At 41.2% G+C, this 17,177-nt stretch overlaps 1 protein-coding gene across 3 annotated transcripts in view; it reads right to left on the bottom strand.

Annotated features, from left to right (window-relative positions):
• The window catches only part of iqsec3a (IQ motif and Sec7 domain ArfGEF 3a), an 81,133-nt gene that overhangs the window by 46,964 nt on the left and 16,992 nt on the right, over positions 1 to 17,177 (bottom strand). For all 3 annotated transcript variants that reach the window (XM_058624983.1, XM_058624984.1, XM_058624985.1), the window contains one exon: positions 12,509 to 12,589. In XM_058624983.1, coding sequence (XP_058480966.1) covers positions 12,509 to 12,589 — 81 coding nt within the window. Of the gene's footprint in view, positions 1 to 12,508; positions 12,590 to 17,177 lie in introns of those variants that run through there.

Raw genomic sequence — 17,177 nt, 5'->3', positions numbered from 1 at the left:
CCCTACTGACTCTTCACCAGAAAGTGTTCCGATGTTATCCAGGTGAGAGCCGATAAGAGCGGGAGAAAATTCAATTAGATCTCAGTGGAATGTGAAAGGTTGCTCTTCCAGAGAGTGAGAGTCCGTCGACTCCTGAGTCGACCTTCATGTTTCTTTTTGCTTTTTTTCCCCCGTCTGACATTGTTGCTCTTCGGGCTGAGAGAAAGTTGCCTCATCACAGCGGCGGGTTTATCTTAAAATGGGGCTTAGCAGGCTCCTGTCGAAGCAAACTAATTATGCGTTTTACGGCTCCCAAACGAGCTTAAGGTGTGCAGTGAAAAAAAAAGAAAAAAGAGGACACCTATAATGTGCTAGAACACCTTTGACTTTGCTCCACAGCGATCGTCCTTTGCATTAAAAATGTGTCGGCAAAGAAGTTGAGAAGTGATGAGTCACCGACATTCTTACCCAGCTTTCTCTTTCATCGTGAAGGTTTTTTTTTTTTCTTCAGTACAAAAGCTGAGTCATGTGGAGCCGTCACCTCGTCAGAACGAGGCTAGAGATGACACGGCCTGACACGCGCAGCGCGAGGATGTCTCACCCGCACGACGCCGAAGCTGGAGAGAGCGCACAGAGAGTGTGACTCAGTACTTTCTAATATGGAGGTCATGTTAATGGCAATCTCATGTTGTTTTCAGTGTTTATAATGAGGTAAAAAGGAGATCATAGCACAGAAATACCGTGACATTTTTAAAGTAATATCCAGGCTACAATCAGTGCAATAAACTCACATTATTACTGTAGAAATACTGTACTGTACTGTACTGTACTGGAACGTTAACAGGATGACTCACCATTAAGAAGAAGCAGCTGAGGTCTTGTGACGTTCACACACTTCAAAAAGCACAAAAGCGTGAACAATGAAGAGTGTGAGGGACTAAAAAAGGAAACATTTCCTTTTAATCAGCATTTCATCAGCAGCCTACAGGAGTGAGTCTCACTGCTCTCTTTTTTCATTCTCTCATCTCAACTCAAATACACCCCCCCGCCTTTTGTTCTTTCTTCTCTCACACCTCCTCGCTCTCCTCCTCCTTGTCGCTCATTACCGTAAGTGAGGCGACAGCAGAGCCGCGCGCCCTGTCAGCAGTTTCTCATGTCCGATCCCCCTTCACCGCCGCCACCTACTCTCCAATCATTTTCCTGTTGATCTAGCGTCGTGTGGCTGTGGGCAGGCTGTCAGAGCAAGGACTCTGCCGGGGGTTGATGTACGCTGAGCAAGACAGTGACACCCACACGCGGGACACCTCATGTCCCTTCACAGGGAACAGTCGGGAACAACCTGTACCTGTTAGATCACTACCTGAATCCTATGTGTGTGTGTGTGTGTGTGTGCCTGACTGGAAGGTGAGGCAGGTGTGCAAGACAAATGCAACACATTCTCCCACTTTTCTTCTCTTTTAATACATGACTGTGTTTCCCTGGCTGTCTTATTCTCCTGCAGTTAGTTATTTATATGCTGCAAATCTGGGAGATGAAAATCTCAGCAGACGTTTGTTGAATATTTGGGATGAAATGGTGGTGCTCGTGTTATATATGGATGTCTCCTTGCATATAAGACTTAATTTCACATGTGTAACAAGCTTCCTGGCAAAAAAAAAATGGGGCAAACAAATCTCAGCAGCCGTACAAGCAGCTCTGCCGAAAAAATGCACCCCTTGTTTATTTTATTTTGTAGAGTATTTGGGATAAAATGGTGGTGCTCATGTTATATTTCTATGTCCTCTTTCACATAAGACTCAATTTACATGTGTAACAAGTTTCCTGGCGAAATACAAGGTGGGATGCAAATCTTGGCAGCCTTAAAACCAGCTCTGCCGAAAAATGCACCCCTTGTTTATTTTATTTTGTAGAGTATTTGGGATACAATAGTGGTGCTCATGTTACATTTGTTTGTCCTCTTGCATATAAGAGTTCATTTCACATTTGTAACAAGCTTCCTGGCAACATAAAATTTGGGATGCAAATCTTGGCAGCCATAAAACCAGCTCTGCCGAAAAATGCACCCCTTGTTTATTTTATTTTGTAGAGTATTTCGGATAAAATGGTGGTGCTCATGTTATATTTCTATGTCCTCTTTCACATAAGATTCAATTTACATGTGTAACAAGTTTCCTGGCGAAATACAATGTGGGATGCAAATCTTGGCAGCCTTAAAACCAGCCCTGCTGAAAAATGCTCCCCTTGTTTTATTTTATTTTGTAGAATATTTGGGATACAATAGTGGTGCGTGTGTTATATTTGGATGTCTCCTTGCATATAAGACTTAATTTCACATGTGTAACATTTTTCTGACTAAATAAAAAGGGGCGATGCACATATTGGCAGCTTTAAAACCAGCTCTGCCAAAAAATGCACCCCATGTTTATTTTATTGTATTTGGGATAGAATAGTGGTTATATTTTGATGCCTTCATGTGTGGTACCCAGCTGAGCAGTGCACAGCTACATTCATACTACTCAGTTTTCACTTAAAAACACATAAATATTGCATTTAGAGCACCGAAAACAGAAGTTTGAAAAATGCTGCAGGGTCTGTTTCAGATTGAAAACTTCAGGGCACCAAGTGCAACCACTGGTGACGTCAGCTGACTGGCACCATGTTGAGCGCTCCTCAGGAAAACGCTTACTGATGTTGTAAATCAAGTGAGAACGTAGCTGATCTTCACATAGACCGACATTCAAATGGGCGTCTTTTTAACTCCCCTGGTTTACCAAAATCATATGCCGTTTTATTCATGAGGAAGATCACACATTCTGATTCTGAATGATGACACAGGTGTGCGGAGATAAACACACTCTTCTCCAAACATTTCCCTCAGGCAATGTTTTTTTATCCTTGGGATAACGCCACATCAGATTAAAAAAAACAAACAAAAAAAACCAACTCAGAAATTATAAAGACATGAATAACTCCTATTTAAAAAGGTCAGATAATTGCAGACCCTTAATTCCTTCTCTCTTTTTCCTAACCCTTCCTCCGTGCAAACCCACAGCAGAGTTCCCACTTACACTCTGTCCTCTCTGCTACCTCTGGACCGGATGTCCGAGCAGCTGAGGCACCAGATGCTGCTTGTGGGACATTTGGCTTTTCTTTTTTCTTACATAGTGAAGCATGTGGTTACAAGACACTGGCTGACATCACCATGGACCTTATATTACGCCTTAGAAAGAGGAGAAAACCTCAACTACACGACCTAATACTACCTAATAAAATGAGTGCTTACATTCTTTCAGGTATATAACACTGACACTCTTGGGGAAGGTCGCTGTTCCTCATCGGCTCCCCCTTCTGTCCAGAGGGGAGTTATGTTGTCCGTGGTTGAAGCTGCAGGCAATTTAAACAGCGAGACAGCGCCACACACATCCCTGGACGCCCTCACAACTCTCTCTTGCATACACAAACACTTAGCTACACACTGGGGACACTTTTTATTGCAGCACAGTCAGACAGGGATGGAGTGACCAGGCAGGCAGCCTGCAGAATGGGTCTATATGAGTGCTGCAGGACCCCTGAGACGGTGCGGGATTGCTGCGTTCAAGACGGCTGCAGATGGAACAGTGTGCATTTTATTCTACCACAAATCTTTCATATCAGAACTGATAATAGCCTGTATTAATGACTCATTAGAGTCATTATACCGAAGGCTTCTGCTGAAATCATGGCAGAAAATGTACATTTATTGCTTTCTTTGTTGCAATAACTCCTGCCTGTCGCTGCAGAACGCTTATTACTGCATAACAAGCCACAGCGTAGCATCATTCTGCGGATTTTAAACTGAGTCTCCAGGGAGACGCGAGAACAATCCGGGAAATAACCAGAACCATTGTTTAACATGTCGCAATGAGGTGTGATTTTTAGGAAATCAAACATCTCCATGCTGAGCCTGGGATCTTTTCTTCAACAACATATAATCAGCGAAATGTGCCATGTTAGGTAAAAGTGCTGGTTCCGCAGTGACATGGGATTGACTGGTCATGCTGATGTCCTTCATATGTAGCCAGCATTTTACGGTTTTTAGATCTCCTTCGGAGTGTCACACTTCCCATGACGCAACCTTGTGACATTTGTTTCATGAGCATCGTCCTCTCAGATTACTTTAACGTCTCATAATCTGACTTTGCTACGCGGCTAACGACAGCTTTCATTCCGTCTTCCGCCGCAGTTTGCATGTGTCACAGAAGATCTGAGGGAACGAGACGTTTATAAAGCAGCCGAGACTTAAAAGACTGCTGATTCTGACACACACACACACACACAGGTTGTACAGCTATGCTTTTAAGGACTTTGCGTTGACTTTAATTTATTTGGACGGCCTAACCAAAAGCCTTATTCCTGTCCTTAACTCAACCGCAATTCAGTTTCAACCATTTCCTCAGAAATTAGCTTCTGCCTCATTAAGAACCCAGATTTGGGCTCCATGAGGACTACTGGTCCTGACAAGGTCAGTGTTTATGCCGGAAAAAAATAACACGAGGAGGTAACAAAGCACACACACACACACAGATGCTGTAAGCAAAAGAGACGCTGCAGCAAAGTCATCAAAAAGTTGCACTTTTATTAAATCTCCTCAGTAATAAGACCCCGCCGCCGCCGCCGCCGCTCGCTTCACAATGCCGAGATAAGCTGCAGCACGGAGAGTGAAGCGAGGAGGAAAAGATGAGAACATTTGATGCACCACTGCTCTGCTGAAAAAGAGAAAGAGCGATATGGCCAGACAGGGAACGGCAGGAATGCAGCGAATGCAGCAAACAATCCTCCGAGGTCTCAAACTCTTCAAACGCTCATTGTTGTTCTCGTAACTCTGTCGAGTGCTGATTTCACTTTTGAGGACTGATGACACCGGGACGCTTCTACGATAAAACCCTTTGAGACATGGAACATTAGATTTATTGCTTGTTCCTTTTTTCTAGCAGTTTTTAAGAAGCTCTTTTGCTTTTTTGAATGTTTTTAATGTTTAGTGTTTTCTGGGAAACTGCAAAAAGGAGGAAGCAACCATTCTAGGTTCCAGATTGATTTGGTGCATTAGACAACAGATTCTTAACATAGAGCCGAAAGATAATTATCACAATAAAAGCTGGGCAAACACTGTGCGATATTTGGCCCTTGAATGCACCTCCATTCTCTTATATCTACACCTACATTAATGCAGCAGATGTATTAATCGTGACTAAAATTAAAGCTTATTTGCAACGTTCCCTGAATGCACCTCCATTCTCTTACATCTACACCTACATTAATGCAGCAGATGTATTAATCGTGACTAAAATTAAAGCGTATTTGCAACGTTCCCTGAATGCACCTCCATTCTCTAACATCTACATTAATGCAACGGATGTATTAATCATGACTAAAATTAAAGCTTATTTGCAACGTTCTCTAAATGCACCGCCATTCTCTAACATCTACGTCTACATTAATGCAGCAGATGTATTAATCATGACTCAAATTAAATCCTAGAGGTTTGTAAGTAATACACTGGTTGGTATGGATTTGATAGTAACTCCTGACAGTATAGCAATAACACAAATGAGTCATTTTAAATCATATTGTCACAATACAAGCTCCTTTTCTGGTCTTTTGTATATGGACTTAATGACGTGAATATTTTTGTACGTGAAAAGGGCGACAACGTAACTATCCACACAATCACGTGCCGATGTACTGATCTACGACCTAACTATGGACACGTGATGGAACACGACATTGTCCTTGGTTAGGTAGGCTGGCTTTTCATCGCATGTGATTTTGCCGTACAGTCTGAGCTGGAGGTTTAGACAGGAAATCTCTGTATGTTATGCCGTGTTTTCCTGCTCCGCCTCCTGTTCCCATGACAAAAGAACAGTAAACCAACATCACTTCCACCACCTGAGGCATGTGTCCTTGCACCACCGCAGCGTGCAAACACAGCAGCACAGGCGGGGAGAAGGGGACAGGTATTAAATCACGAGGTGAGGGGGTGAAAGAAATTTGGTGACGGAGGTTCCCACATGTGTGAAAACTAATCTGTGGCTGCACAGGTGAGACTATAATGCTGGTCTGAAGACAGGAGCAATATAACAAGTTTCAACGCGTGTGAAGTCCAAGAAAAAAGAAAAAAAGTTCTGCTCTTCTAACATGTCCCTGAACGTCCTCTGACAAAACGGATAAATCAGTCCATCACCTCCTCCAGTCTAATTCAATGCATCACGGCCCCTGTGGACCAACCACCACCCACCGCACAGAACCTCTTTTGTCTCCTTTGCTGCCCGAGGTGACAAAGTATATCCACCTGTGTCCTTATTCGTCCCACGTTTCCTTTCCATCTTTGTAGGCAGCGTGTTTTTTTCTTTTTTTTAATTAATTTTGTGACTCATTAAATTAAAAAAAAGGTGTCATGGCACAGATTTGTGCCATGACCCAAAGTGGATTAATCACTCGCAGAAACGCCATCATTCGCTCGCGGTGTCAGCGTCATCTTAACAACTTGTGGCTCATTTATTGACACCTCATTTGCATTTATGATCAAGGACGGGTTTTTTTTTTTTTTTGCAGTGCAGATAAAAATAAAATTGATGACACACGCTCTCCTAAAGTGGATCTGGCAAGGACCCAAATGTGTTGTCCTTCTTTTTATATTTCCCAGTCATATGCTCTGCCAGGTGCAAGTTGTAATCCTTCATCTCCTCTTACTTTAGCCTCTTTTTTTTATAGCCGATCGTAAAATATGAGGCGGCAGATTTTAATGACGCTGCGGGCTCACGAGGGCAGATCGTCACCTAATTCCATCCGATAAGACAGTTTTCTAACTTTGCACACAGGATGAATGGGTGAACTGTGATCTTCATTCATTCTTTTCATTAATTTTTTCGTAACGCTTTATCCTTTAGGGTCGCGAGGAGCTGGAGCCAATCAATGTTGTACAGATGACCACGCCCCCTCTTCACCATCACCCCTCCTCCCTTCTCCACCCCACTTACTCACAGTTCCCAGCCCACCTCTTGGCATTATTTTTTAAATGCATTAGTGCCTCAGATCAGGGGTTTGGTGACACTTATTTTCTTTTGTGCCACTGATCTAGCTAAAATATTCTATTTTCTCATATATATACACAGTATATGTGTATATATATATATATATATATATATATATTTATATATATATATATATATGAACTATATAGGTATCCTGAAGCCCTTTGTGTTGACCATGGCACTTCTCTGTTTTTCTGCAAAGCAGCACATTTATAACTAAGCTTCACTGTGAGACCGGAAAAGTAACACCTGAGTGTTTTTTTTAACCTTTTTTCTTGCACACTGCAGCAGAAGATGGCTCAAAGATGGCGGCCGTCAGAGCAAAGTCTCGCTGACGTATGAGTTATGACAGATCTGACACGGTGACCGTCCCCCCCCCCCCACCCCGAACACGAACTCCGCCAGAGTCTCTCTGAAACCTCAGGTGTCTCCTTTAAGCTTGGGACGAGAGTGACCGAGCTGTCAGGGTGCGAGACTCCAGCCTCCCGTAGGGTTCTCATTAAATGTGACAGTGAATCTTAACTTCCCCCCCCCTACCTCATGTTCATTTAAATGATACCACATAGCCCTGTCTTATTACCTGCTTGTTTCTCACTTTCTCACGGACAGACAAAACTCAAGGACGAATCAAATTAGTACCATAACGCCGGTGGCCTTTTCTGACACACCGAGGCTTGAATTTCCCGCAGTAGAAAGAGGGACGCTAATGAAATATGTTGTGTCTCTGAAATGTGACCACAGAGGTATATTATCTTAGATTGACTTACACTTTCAGGTTCAATATACTGTATTATGCGCATAAAAGCTCATAAATCCACCATGAAATCAATCATGAAATGTTTGTTAAGCAGCAAATGTATCATGTAGTTCCTCAATGACACATTGTTATGTCCTGTCAAATATGTTAATGTTAGTCATGTTTAGTGTTTCATGTTTTATCATGTCTTGATCAGTTCACGTTGGCCCTTTGTGTGTCTTTAGTTAAAGTCATTCATGCACTTCCTGTTTTACTTTGTACTCATCATTTCCCGCCGTTTTCAGATCCTGACTTCCTCTTCCTTTGTGTGATTTTCCCTCCGTTGAGATTGCCAACCCCGCCCCTCATTGGTTTCACCTGTGTTCCCCTACCTCCATGTATAAATAGTCCTCAACTCCCGTGTCTTGCGTCACAGTCCTGTCGTCCCAGAACCACGCCATCAAGTAAAAGTATGTTTTTTTTTAATCCTCCTTATGACCATTGTTTGTTTGTGGAATAAGTTCCTATTTGTTTTTTTATCCTACTTTGGAGTTCAGCACAGAACAGGAATGTATTTGCCATCATTAACAAAGAAAAACACCTAAAAGTCTCATAACTGATTATTCCACACATTAAAATAGCATTATTGTTGTTGTTTTTTACTGTGTTGTTGCACAATTCCCCACACAAGAATAAAAATCACAATAAGACAATGTGCATATCATAAAATACTGGGATTATTTAGGATGACAGTGCTGCAAGTGTTCACTCCAGAATCTTGACGCAACAAACTGTGAGTAAGCCGATAAAAGAGGACGTGGCGTGTCTATTTTTTTGTCCAAATTTTCTGCAGGGAAACTGAAAAGCGGTCCCCAAACGTCAAGGGTGCACATAAATAATCAAACAAATACAGGAAATGACCCTAAAACTATTGGAATCATATTCTAAGAGTGCCACGCTGTTGACATGATTGCATAGTTGTTGATTTCCCTGCTGTTCTGATGTTGTCTGGTAAAAATCTACTGTATGTGTCACACTGGGGTGCACACACACACACACACACTTGTGTACACATTACAACACACACACACACACACAGAGAGACAGAGAGAGAGAGAGACAGGGAGCTATGTTTTGATCACTGCCAAGCCAAAAAGCATGCAACATGAGGAGAACTTTTTCTTTTCACATGAACACAGATGCATTACATGTGTCAACAACGAGGCTCACCATTTTTCCAGCATGGGATAATAAGACCCTAACAGTTACACACACACATACACACACATCAATGCATTATGGCAGTTTTTTTTTTTTTTTTACATTGCATCGTTACACTTTTAGTCACATGGCAATCTTTACACATGACTCTCTGGAAACTTAACGTGACCACAGTGAGGAGACAAGCCCGAATGAGGTGGACATGGATGGGGGATGGATGGATGCGATGACCGGTGGCGGGTGCCATGTGGAGTTATATGTGACGGTGGGCCGTGGTCGTGATATGCGATGATGCGCCGATGCCACGTGAGTAAATGCTCAACAAATCACTGACAACAATGCGGAAGTACAGAAATCAACGACAACAGAATACGGATCGCAAAAAGGAGTCAAGACGCAACAGGAAATAAAAAATAATAAAGAAAGAAAGAAAGGAAAGGAAGGAAAGGAAGGAAAGGAAGGGACAAAACCACAAGCTGCTTTTCTGCCTCGGCCTCACAGAGTTCTGCATTGAAGTGGTTTGCTTCAGGGACTGGCAGGGTGGGAGGGGTTTAAAGCAGTCAAAATGTGTCATTTCTGCCACTAGGGGTCGCTTATTCAAGACAATGGCAAATACCTTTTTGGATGGTGTGTCATCAAATGGAAATACCAAATAGCAAATATTTTCTTCCTCACTCCTTGAATAGAAATATGGATTTCATTGTTTGGCTAATGTAAATGAACTATTTGACATTAGTCCTGTTGTTTTTAGGTAATATTCCAATGCAGAAATGTTACTTAATTATGTAGCAATTCATAAAAATGAAGTTGTGATGCATTCAATGAACATAGGAAATGTCAGGCTTATTTATTCAAAGCAATACTGGGCATTAAAATAGTCACTATGCACAAATTATATTTATATTTATTGTATTATAAAATACTTAAAAAGCGTTAAGAGAGAAGTTAGCGAGAACCTTTTTTGGTTTGTTCCTTCAAAGGTCACTGAGCACAAAGGTGAACTTTAAGATTTTTGTCATTTTATAAAGTTCCTGATTTTTTAAAAGTCAATCGTATTCACTTTCTACCACCAAAACTGAAAAAAAGAGAAAGCTTTAAAGGTCCACTGTGTAATAGTTAAGAGGATTCATTGTCAGAAATGTTAGTTGCGTATATGTATGATTGTTTTAAAATTTAAATTGTTTGGTTTTCATCACTTTACATTAACCATTTTATATGTATTTTAAGGTGCAGAAAAACATGCTTTCTGGCACGTGGAGGCCACCGTAAGTTTCCTGAATCAGTGGCATCTCTCCACACGTCACTAATTCATAAACAGACCTTTTAAGTGACACTGAAAGACACTTTAGTTTCTAATAATACACATTTCTCACCTATTGTCTCTCTGCGAGGCTGATTTAAATCCACATCGACTCTGAGGTGTTTAAAAAGTGTCTAAAGTGTGAGTGTGTGGACTTTTCTTTTCCGTCTTGCAGCCTCAGACCACTTATACGTCCGACACTGCAGGGGCCATGATGATTTACCACCAGTGCACGTTTGCTTATCTGCTGTTTTCTGCTGAGCCCTGACAGTGCGGCAAAACAATCCCGCGGAAAGAGCAGCCGACAACAAACAAACAAGCCATTTTTGGGAAGAATGCCTTAATTGCTATTGATGTGCCTCGGCCCCAATGAATGCTGTAATTTTTCATGAAACTCTGGTGGTCGAGTGCGCTTTAGTAAATAGAAGCACGGGGGGGGGGGGGGGGAAGCAAATATTGTGCCGTCAATTCAGCTTGAAAGGGACAAAGTAATATCACAGTGAGGACATTTATTATTTATCTTCCTTTCACCATATTCTATATTTGGTGCGATGCCCTTTGTCAAACAGGGACATTAATTATCATACTCCTCTGGACCGCTTTGCAAACCAGCAGTTGTACAAAAGTACAGTCATTACGGCGGCTTGTTATTAGCGGTTTCTATTTTGAATTTGAAGTGGGTGCAAATTACAAGATAAACCAAGGATTTTTGGCTGATTTTAAAGGAACAATGTGTAAAAGGTTGGCAACATTTAATCAATCAGGTCTTTAACCCAGGGCTCTCAAACCCAAATGTCCTGGGGGCCAATGAGTATCTAGTCTGGCCAGTAGGGGGCCGGTCAAGTAAAAAAAAAATCTACATTTTTGAACTAGCAACTGTAAAAGTGTCTGTGTTGATATGGACTGAAATATAGTTCACAAAATTAATATATTACAAAAAAAAACAACATACAGAAATAAGTCATTATAATTTGATACTAAGTGGTGGGCCACATGAAATTGATTGGCGGGCTGGATATGGCCCTCGAGCCACAAGTTTGAGACATCTGCTTTAACTCTAACATCTAAGCCTGAAAATGTCCGTCTGGACTTTTTTTGCTTATTTTAACCATAAAAGGACCTAAAATGTCCTGTCAGTAAGTGTTTTTGTCCATTTTTCCAGAATAATTTTACTGCCATGTAAAACACTACATTTGAAAATTTGAACAGTATTTAAGATATCTAAAATAACATTTGTCTTTGTCTCAATCTCCAAAAATGGACAAAAACGGAAACTTTTGCGGGCGTTTTGGCAACAAAAGACGCTGATTCTCCAGCTTCCTGCAAAAGCGGGAGTGAAATTACTGTAACAACCACATGTTGACGTTGGCGAGCAACTTCTCAGCTTTCAGAAACCGTTGGGATTTTTCCGATAGCACAAACCGTCACGAAATTACAGTGATGCAAAGTCGTCTGCGATACGCTCATTCGGCCATTGTGGTCTATTGGTGTTTCAAATTGGCTGCTGCCCTTCATACTATCATACATATTTGTTGTAGTTTCATTGGCAAATTAAAATAAAAACATCTACATTTTACACAGTGGACCATTAACTAACCTTTATTGACAGAATAATAAATGATTTTTGACAGACAAGTCTTTTGTTTTCGCGCTGTCAGTCTCCAGGCGGCTGCGTTATGTGCCAAACTGAAGCGATAACAGCATCATTGTTCTGCTTTGGCAGGACTAATCTTGATGTAATAATTTTTCAGTTTTCACACAGTAAGTGAGGACTTGACCTGACTGTTGAGGGGAAAAGTGGAGCCTGATGTGACTGATTGGGATATAACTGCTGGAAATTATCCCTATAAACCTTTTATCTGACCCACTTTGGAAATAACAAATGACGGCGAGGGGTCAATTTCACAGCCCTGTGACACGTGACATTTGAAAGTGTGCGGTGTGATTTCCTCGCTGGCGACGCAGAGGCTATTTTAAAGAGTGAGTGGGGGCGGGGGGGACCTGTAGCACTTACAACCACTTCAACGTCACACTGCTGGGGGTAGTTGTTGTCTTTGCTTTAAGTAGCTACTGCAGCTCTGCTACTAACAGGATGCATGACACGTGGCTGCAATTAAAAACTTACAGAAAAACAACCAAAAAAAAAGAAGATTTAAATAAAATTATATTTGTGCAGATGTTACAAGGATGCCGTCTTCTTACCTGGGGACACACGTGGTCGATGTCTCCCCCTCAGGAGCCTCTGGGGCCGGGCAGCAGAACTGGTGCAGAACTGTTTGGTTTCTGTGTAGAACAATTAGAAGAGTTAGAATCTGTAGTTATTAACCCTGCTTTTTGCCATTACTATGTTAAAACGTACAGTGTATATACAGAGGGTATAATATAGAGTGCCTTATATCCTTTTTTTCAGCACAACCTGTCATTTTCACCAACTATATAAATGCACCTGAGCAAAAACTACTCAGAATGTTTAAAATCAGGGGTTGAATTTGGGAAAAATTGGGAATGCGTCCCAGTTCAAAGTTCACTTGGCTCGTTTTTATGAACAAAAAGAAAAAAAAACGGTCTAATTTCACGTTTTTTTCCAGTCGACCGGCCCCATACTAACCAAACTAGACCCTCAGAGGCCCCCGGGTCATTTGAGTTTGAGACCCCTTTAATTTCTAAATTCTATTTTTAAGGCCAACGTTCCTTTAAATTCACCAATAAAACCATGATTGTCTGTCGAGCTTTGGATAAAATATTGATGCGAAAAAACAAAACCAGGCATGTAAAGAATGTATTAAACTGTGTTTATTAAACATGTAAACAAGTGTCCGTCCTTCTCCTCGTTCAACAGGAGGACGGTTTACGGTCCACAAACCACCACATATTTAGGACCCATTTAAAAGGGGTTGTTAGTTTGAAGAGGGTGGAAACATTAAAAACTCAGCCCGAGACTTGTGATAACATTAACTTAATCACTGATAAACAAAACAAAGGTCATAAAATATGTGCCAGCAAAATGCGGCAGTGAATCTTCATGTTCATGATCTCATGAAAATCTATGAATCAGTTATTAATCTACGACTAAATTCGTCGTCAACTATTGTCATAATCAATTAAATTAGCTCGAGTGAGTTTGTTTTCGTTTCATTTTTATTTCAGCGTCTTAATGACCCGGCGTGTAACATTTAGGCGAGTTTATTGGCCGTAACTGAATTATATGTATGTTTGTTTTAGTGTGTAATAATTTGGTTTATGTACCTTTAGACTTAGCCGCTCGTATTTACTGATAGTGCGGCACTGTGAATGAGCCTACATGACATATCTGGCATTGACGCTGCTCCACAACAGGTGGCGCTAACTACAGACCACAGATTAGAAGAAAGCTCTCCAGCATCTCACTGTATTTGTCTTGAAATGTTTTTGATGGTGCCCGTGAAGGCACAGCTGGAGGTCCAGCCCTGAACCAGATGAACCTGATCGACTCTGCCCTCCGCTAACTGTCAAGTCTTTGATGTGTAATCCCAGGGATCTGCTTCACGCCTTATCCTCAAGCCTCTGACGTATGTCTACATCAGATTGTTCTCTCCAGTCTCAGTCTCACCTCGAGATCACAGAGTACAACTGTTCCGTTTGTCCTTGTCACCAGAACTGAAAGATCTCCTCTTTATTCATTTGGTAAATTCCTGCACAAACGGTGCACAGACAAACCTGCTTCCATATGATGTCATCAGTAATGACATTAACCACAAAATGTCCGTCAGGACTTCTTTTTTTGCTTATTTTAACCGTAAAAGGGCCACAAAATGTCCTGCAACTAAGTGTTTTTGCCCCATTTCCAGAATAACTTTCAATATCTGGCAGTTATTTAAAATAGTTAAAATAGTGTATTAACAATTTAATTGAATGTTTTATTCAATGCTTGATTACTTACTAATATTAGTATTATTTCTTTTGTGGTTTTGGATTCACCCACGACCAGGTCTGCTCGAAGTCTTCCACTTTAGTGAATACATCTTGGCGCCGTGTGGTAATTTTAGGAGTTTGAATTATATACTAATAATCAAATTTCCCAAAGAAGCACCTCGGTGCGAGCAGGTGGCACCTGTCAGACTGAAATCAACAACGTTTGACAAGGTTCTGCTGCAAAGAGGGTTTGATTAATCCTGGAAAGATGTGATAAGAAAGCAAATTTGTTCTGTAGGTCACCTTTAACTGGATTTTGAAGAAGAATATTTGATTTTGATGCTTTTTTTGTTTGTTTATTTCTCTATTTTTGAAATCTTATAATGTTATTTTTCTTTCCCCTTTCTTTATTTGATAAAAAATAATAGCATTAATGGTGTTTCTCTGCGGTCTGATTCAGTTCCTGCACCGTAGTGCACTTAAAAACTTGATATCAGTTAATCAGCTACGTTTTATGGTTTAACAGCAGTTCTGGGCCTGATTATTTGTCCAAACTGGTTCATTTTTTGTTTTTTGTGTCACATTCTGATGTGCAAGATCGTAATTAAAACGCTATTGTTAAAAAATGCAGTGTGTTTAATCGATAAAAGAAAGAAAGAAAAGACAATTTTGCATGAAAAACAAAAGATTAAATTGAAGTATTTCATCAACAGGCACAAAGAAAAGGGATTGCGTTGTTTCAGCACCATGGACAGAGGATGAAGTTTCAACCTCTTCTTCAAAACGATGCATTTTTAAAACCTTCTACGCATAATTCATTGAATGTATTTTTTTGATCAAAACCTAATTTTGAAAGGGAAATGACTACAGTTTATGAGACAGTGACGCTGTGGCTGCAGCAGCCTCTGCAGTCACAGGTGACGGTGACGCTGAAATGGAGCGAGGTAAGAGCAAGGATGTAAAAAATTGATGTGCATGTGAGGGAGCCTTGAGTGCCTTTGGCTCTTCCCCCCTCCATCACCGTGCCCCCTCCTTCATTTGGACAGTGCTTCACATTTTTCAAGGCTTCATCTATTTCATCCTTCAATATCCTCCCATCCCCCCAACCTCTCTCTCCAATCCTTCTACACTGATTTTCTCCCCCCCCCCCCCCCCACATCCCCCTATCCACGGGTCTTACAGGGCACGGTGGGTCGTGCTATAGAGGAATTCACTCAATTACTCTTGTTGTCAGAGGGACGTAGAGAGAGCAGCTGCTGCTCATATGCTCTGCCCCTGGACAGGCGACATGGAGATGGACAGAGAGGAAATAGGGATGAACATAAAGATGTCTCTCTTTGTCAACTCTCTTCGCTTCCCGCCCTTCTGTCTCCTGGGAGAAGACACACGGATATCCCCATATCCCCATAGCAACCAGACACCTATTGGACAATCCATCCCAAGACTAGTGGTGTCCCCCCATGTGCTGTACTTTGTCTATTTTCCAGTAAAAAAAAAAAAAATTCTACTGAAGAACAGATGAAACTAGCAATTCAGACATGTGAAAATAGGCTAATTTTCCCATAGACCTTTACTGTGAAACAGAAGAGAAGAACAGCACACGGAGGCCATAACAGCAAATTAATTCTCATTGTTAACGTGTCTTCTAATGATGTCCGCCTTACCGACCGTGACATTTTTTATTAGGTCGAGAACACTGGGGGTCTCTGGGACATACACACACACACATACACATAGATTAGCACGAGTGTTAGGATATCGCGGCCGTTTAGTTGTTCGATACATCGATAAAATGAAATCTATAATTCCGGCCACATAAATCCTCCATTGATGATCACAACTCAGTTACACGGTTTGTTTTACGGAGTAAATGAATGATCCTGCTTGTAGCCAACGTAGACACTAACCGGCCACTTTATTAGGTACACCTTTTCAACTACTTGTGAGCGATTTGTTTGGGCAAATAAAACTCACTGACATAGACTGTCATAGTTTAACTAATTTTGATGAATTGTTCTTAAATGTCACGATTTATATTTCCATTCATACTCCAAGGCAGGGAATAATGGACTATTATTGTATTGTTTCTTCTACAACACACTTGAGATCTATTGGGATTTCTGTATGCAAACGCTCAAAAGCCAAAGAGCTTTTATGAAGCCAATCATATGGACGGTCGACTCAAGCGTGTATTCTGTATTAATTTTACATATTATTCACGATATAATAATATCTGCATCTGCTGCGTCCAATTTGTGTGCAGCCTGTGGTTGTGTGTGCTGACTGCTGTGTGGACAAATAAAGCCCTGAGACACTGGGAAAGTGCTGATAATGCTTTTTTTCCCCTCAGCAACGGTGTGGTGCTGAGCTCATTTACATTCAATCAATGGGTACTACTGGTGAGGAGGGGAGAGTTAAGTTGCCTCTGATCATCACAAATACACATACACATGTGAATGGAGGGCTGTTTTAGGAAACACACCCCCCCCCCCCCCCCACATGGAAGGAGAATGAAGCTCTGATGTCTTCGCAATTTTACCTCCATTATTTTGGGCCCAGTCTCTTTAGAGATTTACAGCTCGCGAGCGGTTTATCGTCATTGTGGTTGATGTAGGGGGAAAAGAAAGAGCGAGAGAGACTGAAAAACAACTGCTTGAAAGTCAAATATCAAGTGATAAATCATGAATCGGCACATGCTGGACATGCTATAGGAGAAGAGAAGCAGCAATAACTTCCTAATGAATCTCTTTCTCCCTTCTTCTCTCACACAGTAGGTTCAGGATTGTCTCGTTCTATAGACGACACACTGTTTAATATACACTGTGGCTGTTTATGCATCGCAGCGATCGCTTTGGGCAAATCAAACTCACTAACATTGACATTTAACTGATTTTGATTAACTGTTCTTAAATTCCGTGATTTATATTTCATTCACACGCCACGACAGAGAATAATAGACTATTATTGTGTTGTTTCTTTG

The sequence above is a fragment of the Solea solea genome, chromosome 3 (assembly GCF_958295425.1).
Source record: "Solea solea chromosome 3, fSolSol10.1, whole genome shotgun sequence".
Classification (NCBI taxonomy): domain Eukaryota; kingdom Metazoa; phylum Chordata; class Actinopteri; order Pleuronectiformes; family Soleidae; genus Solea; species Solea solea.
Note: the sequence above shows the minus strand (reverse complement) of the source record. Positions and strands in the feature narration are given on the sequence as shown.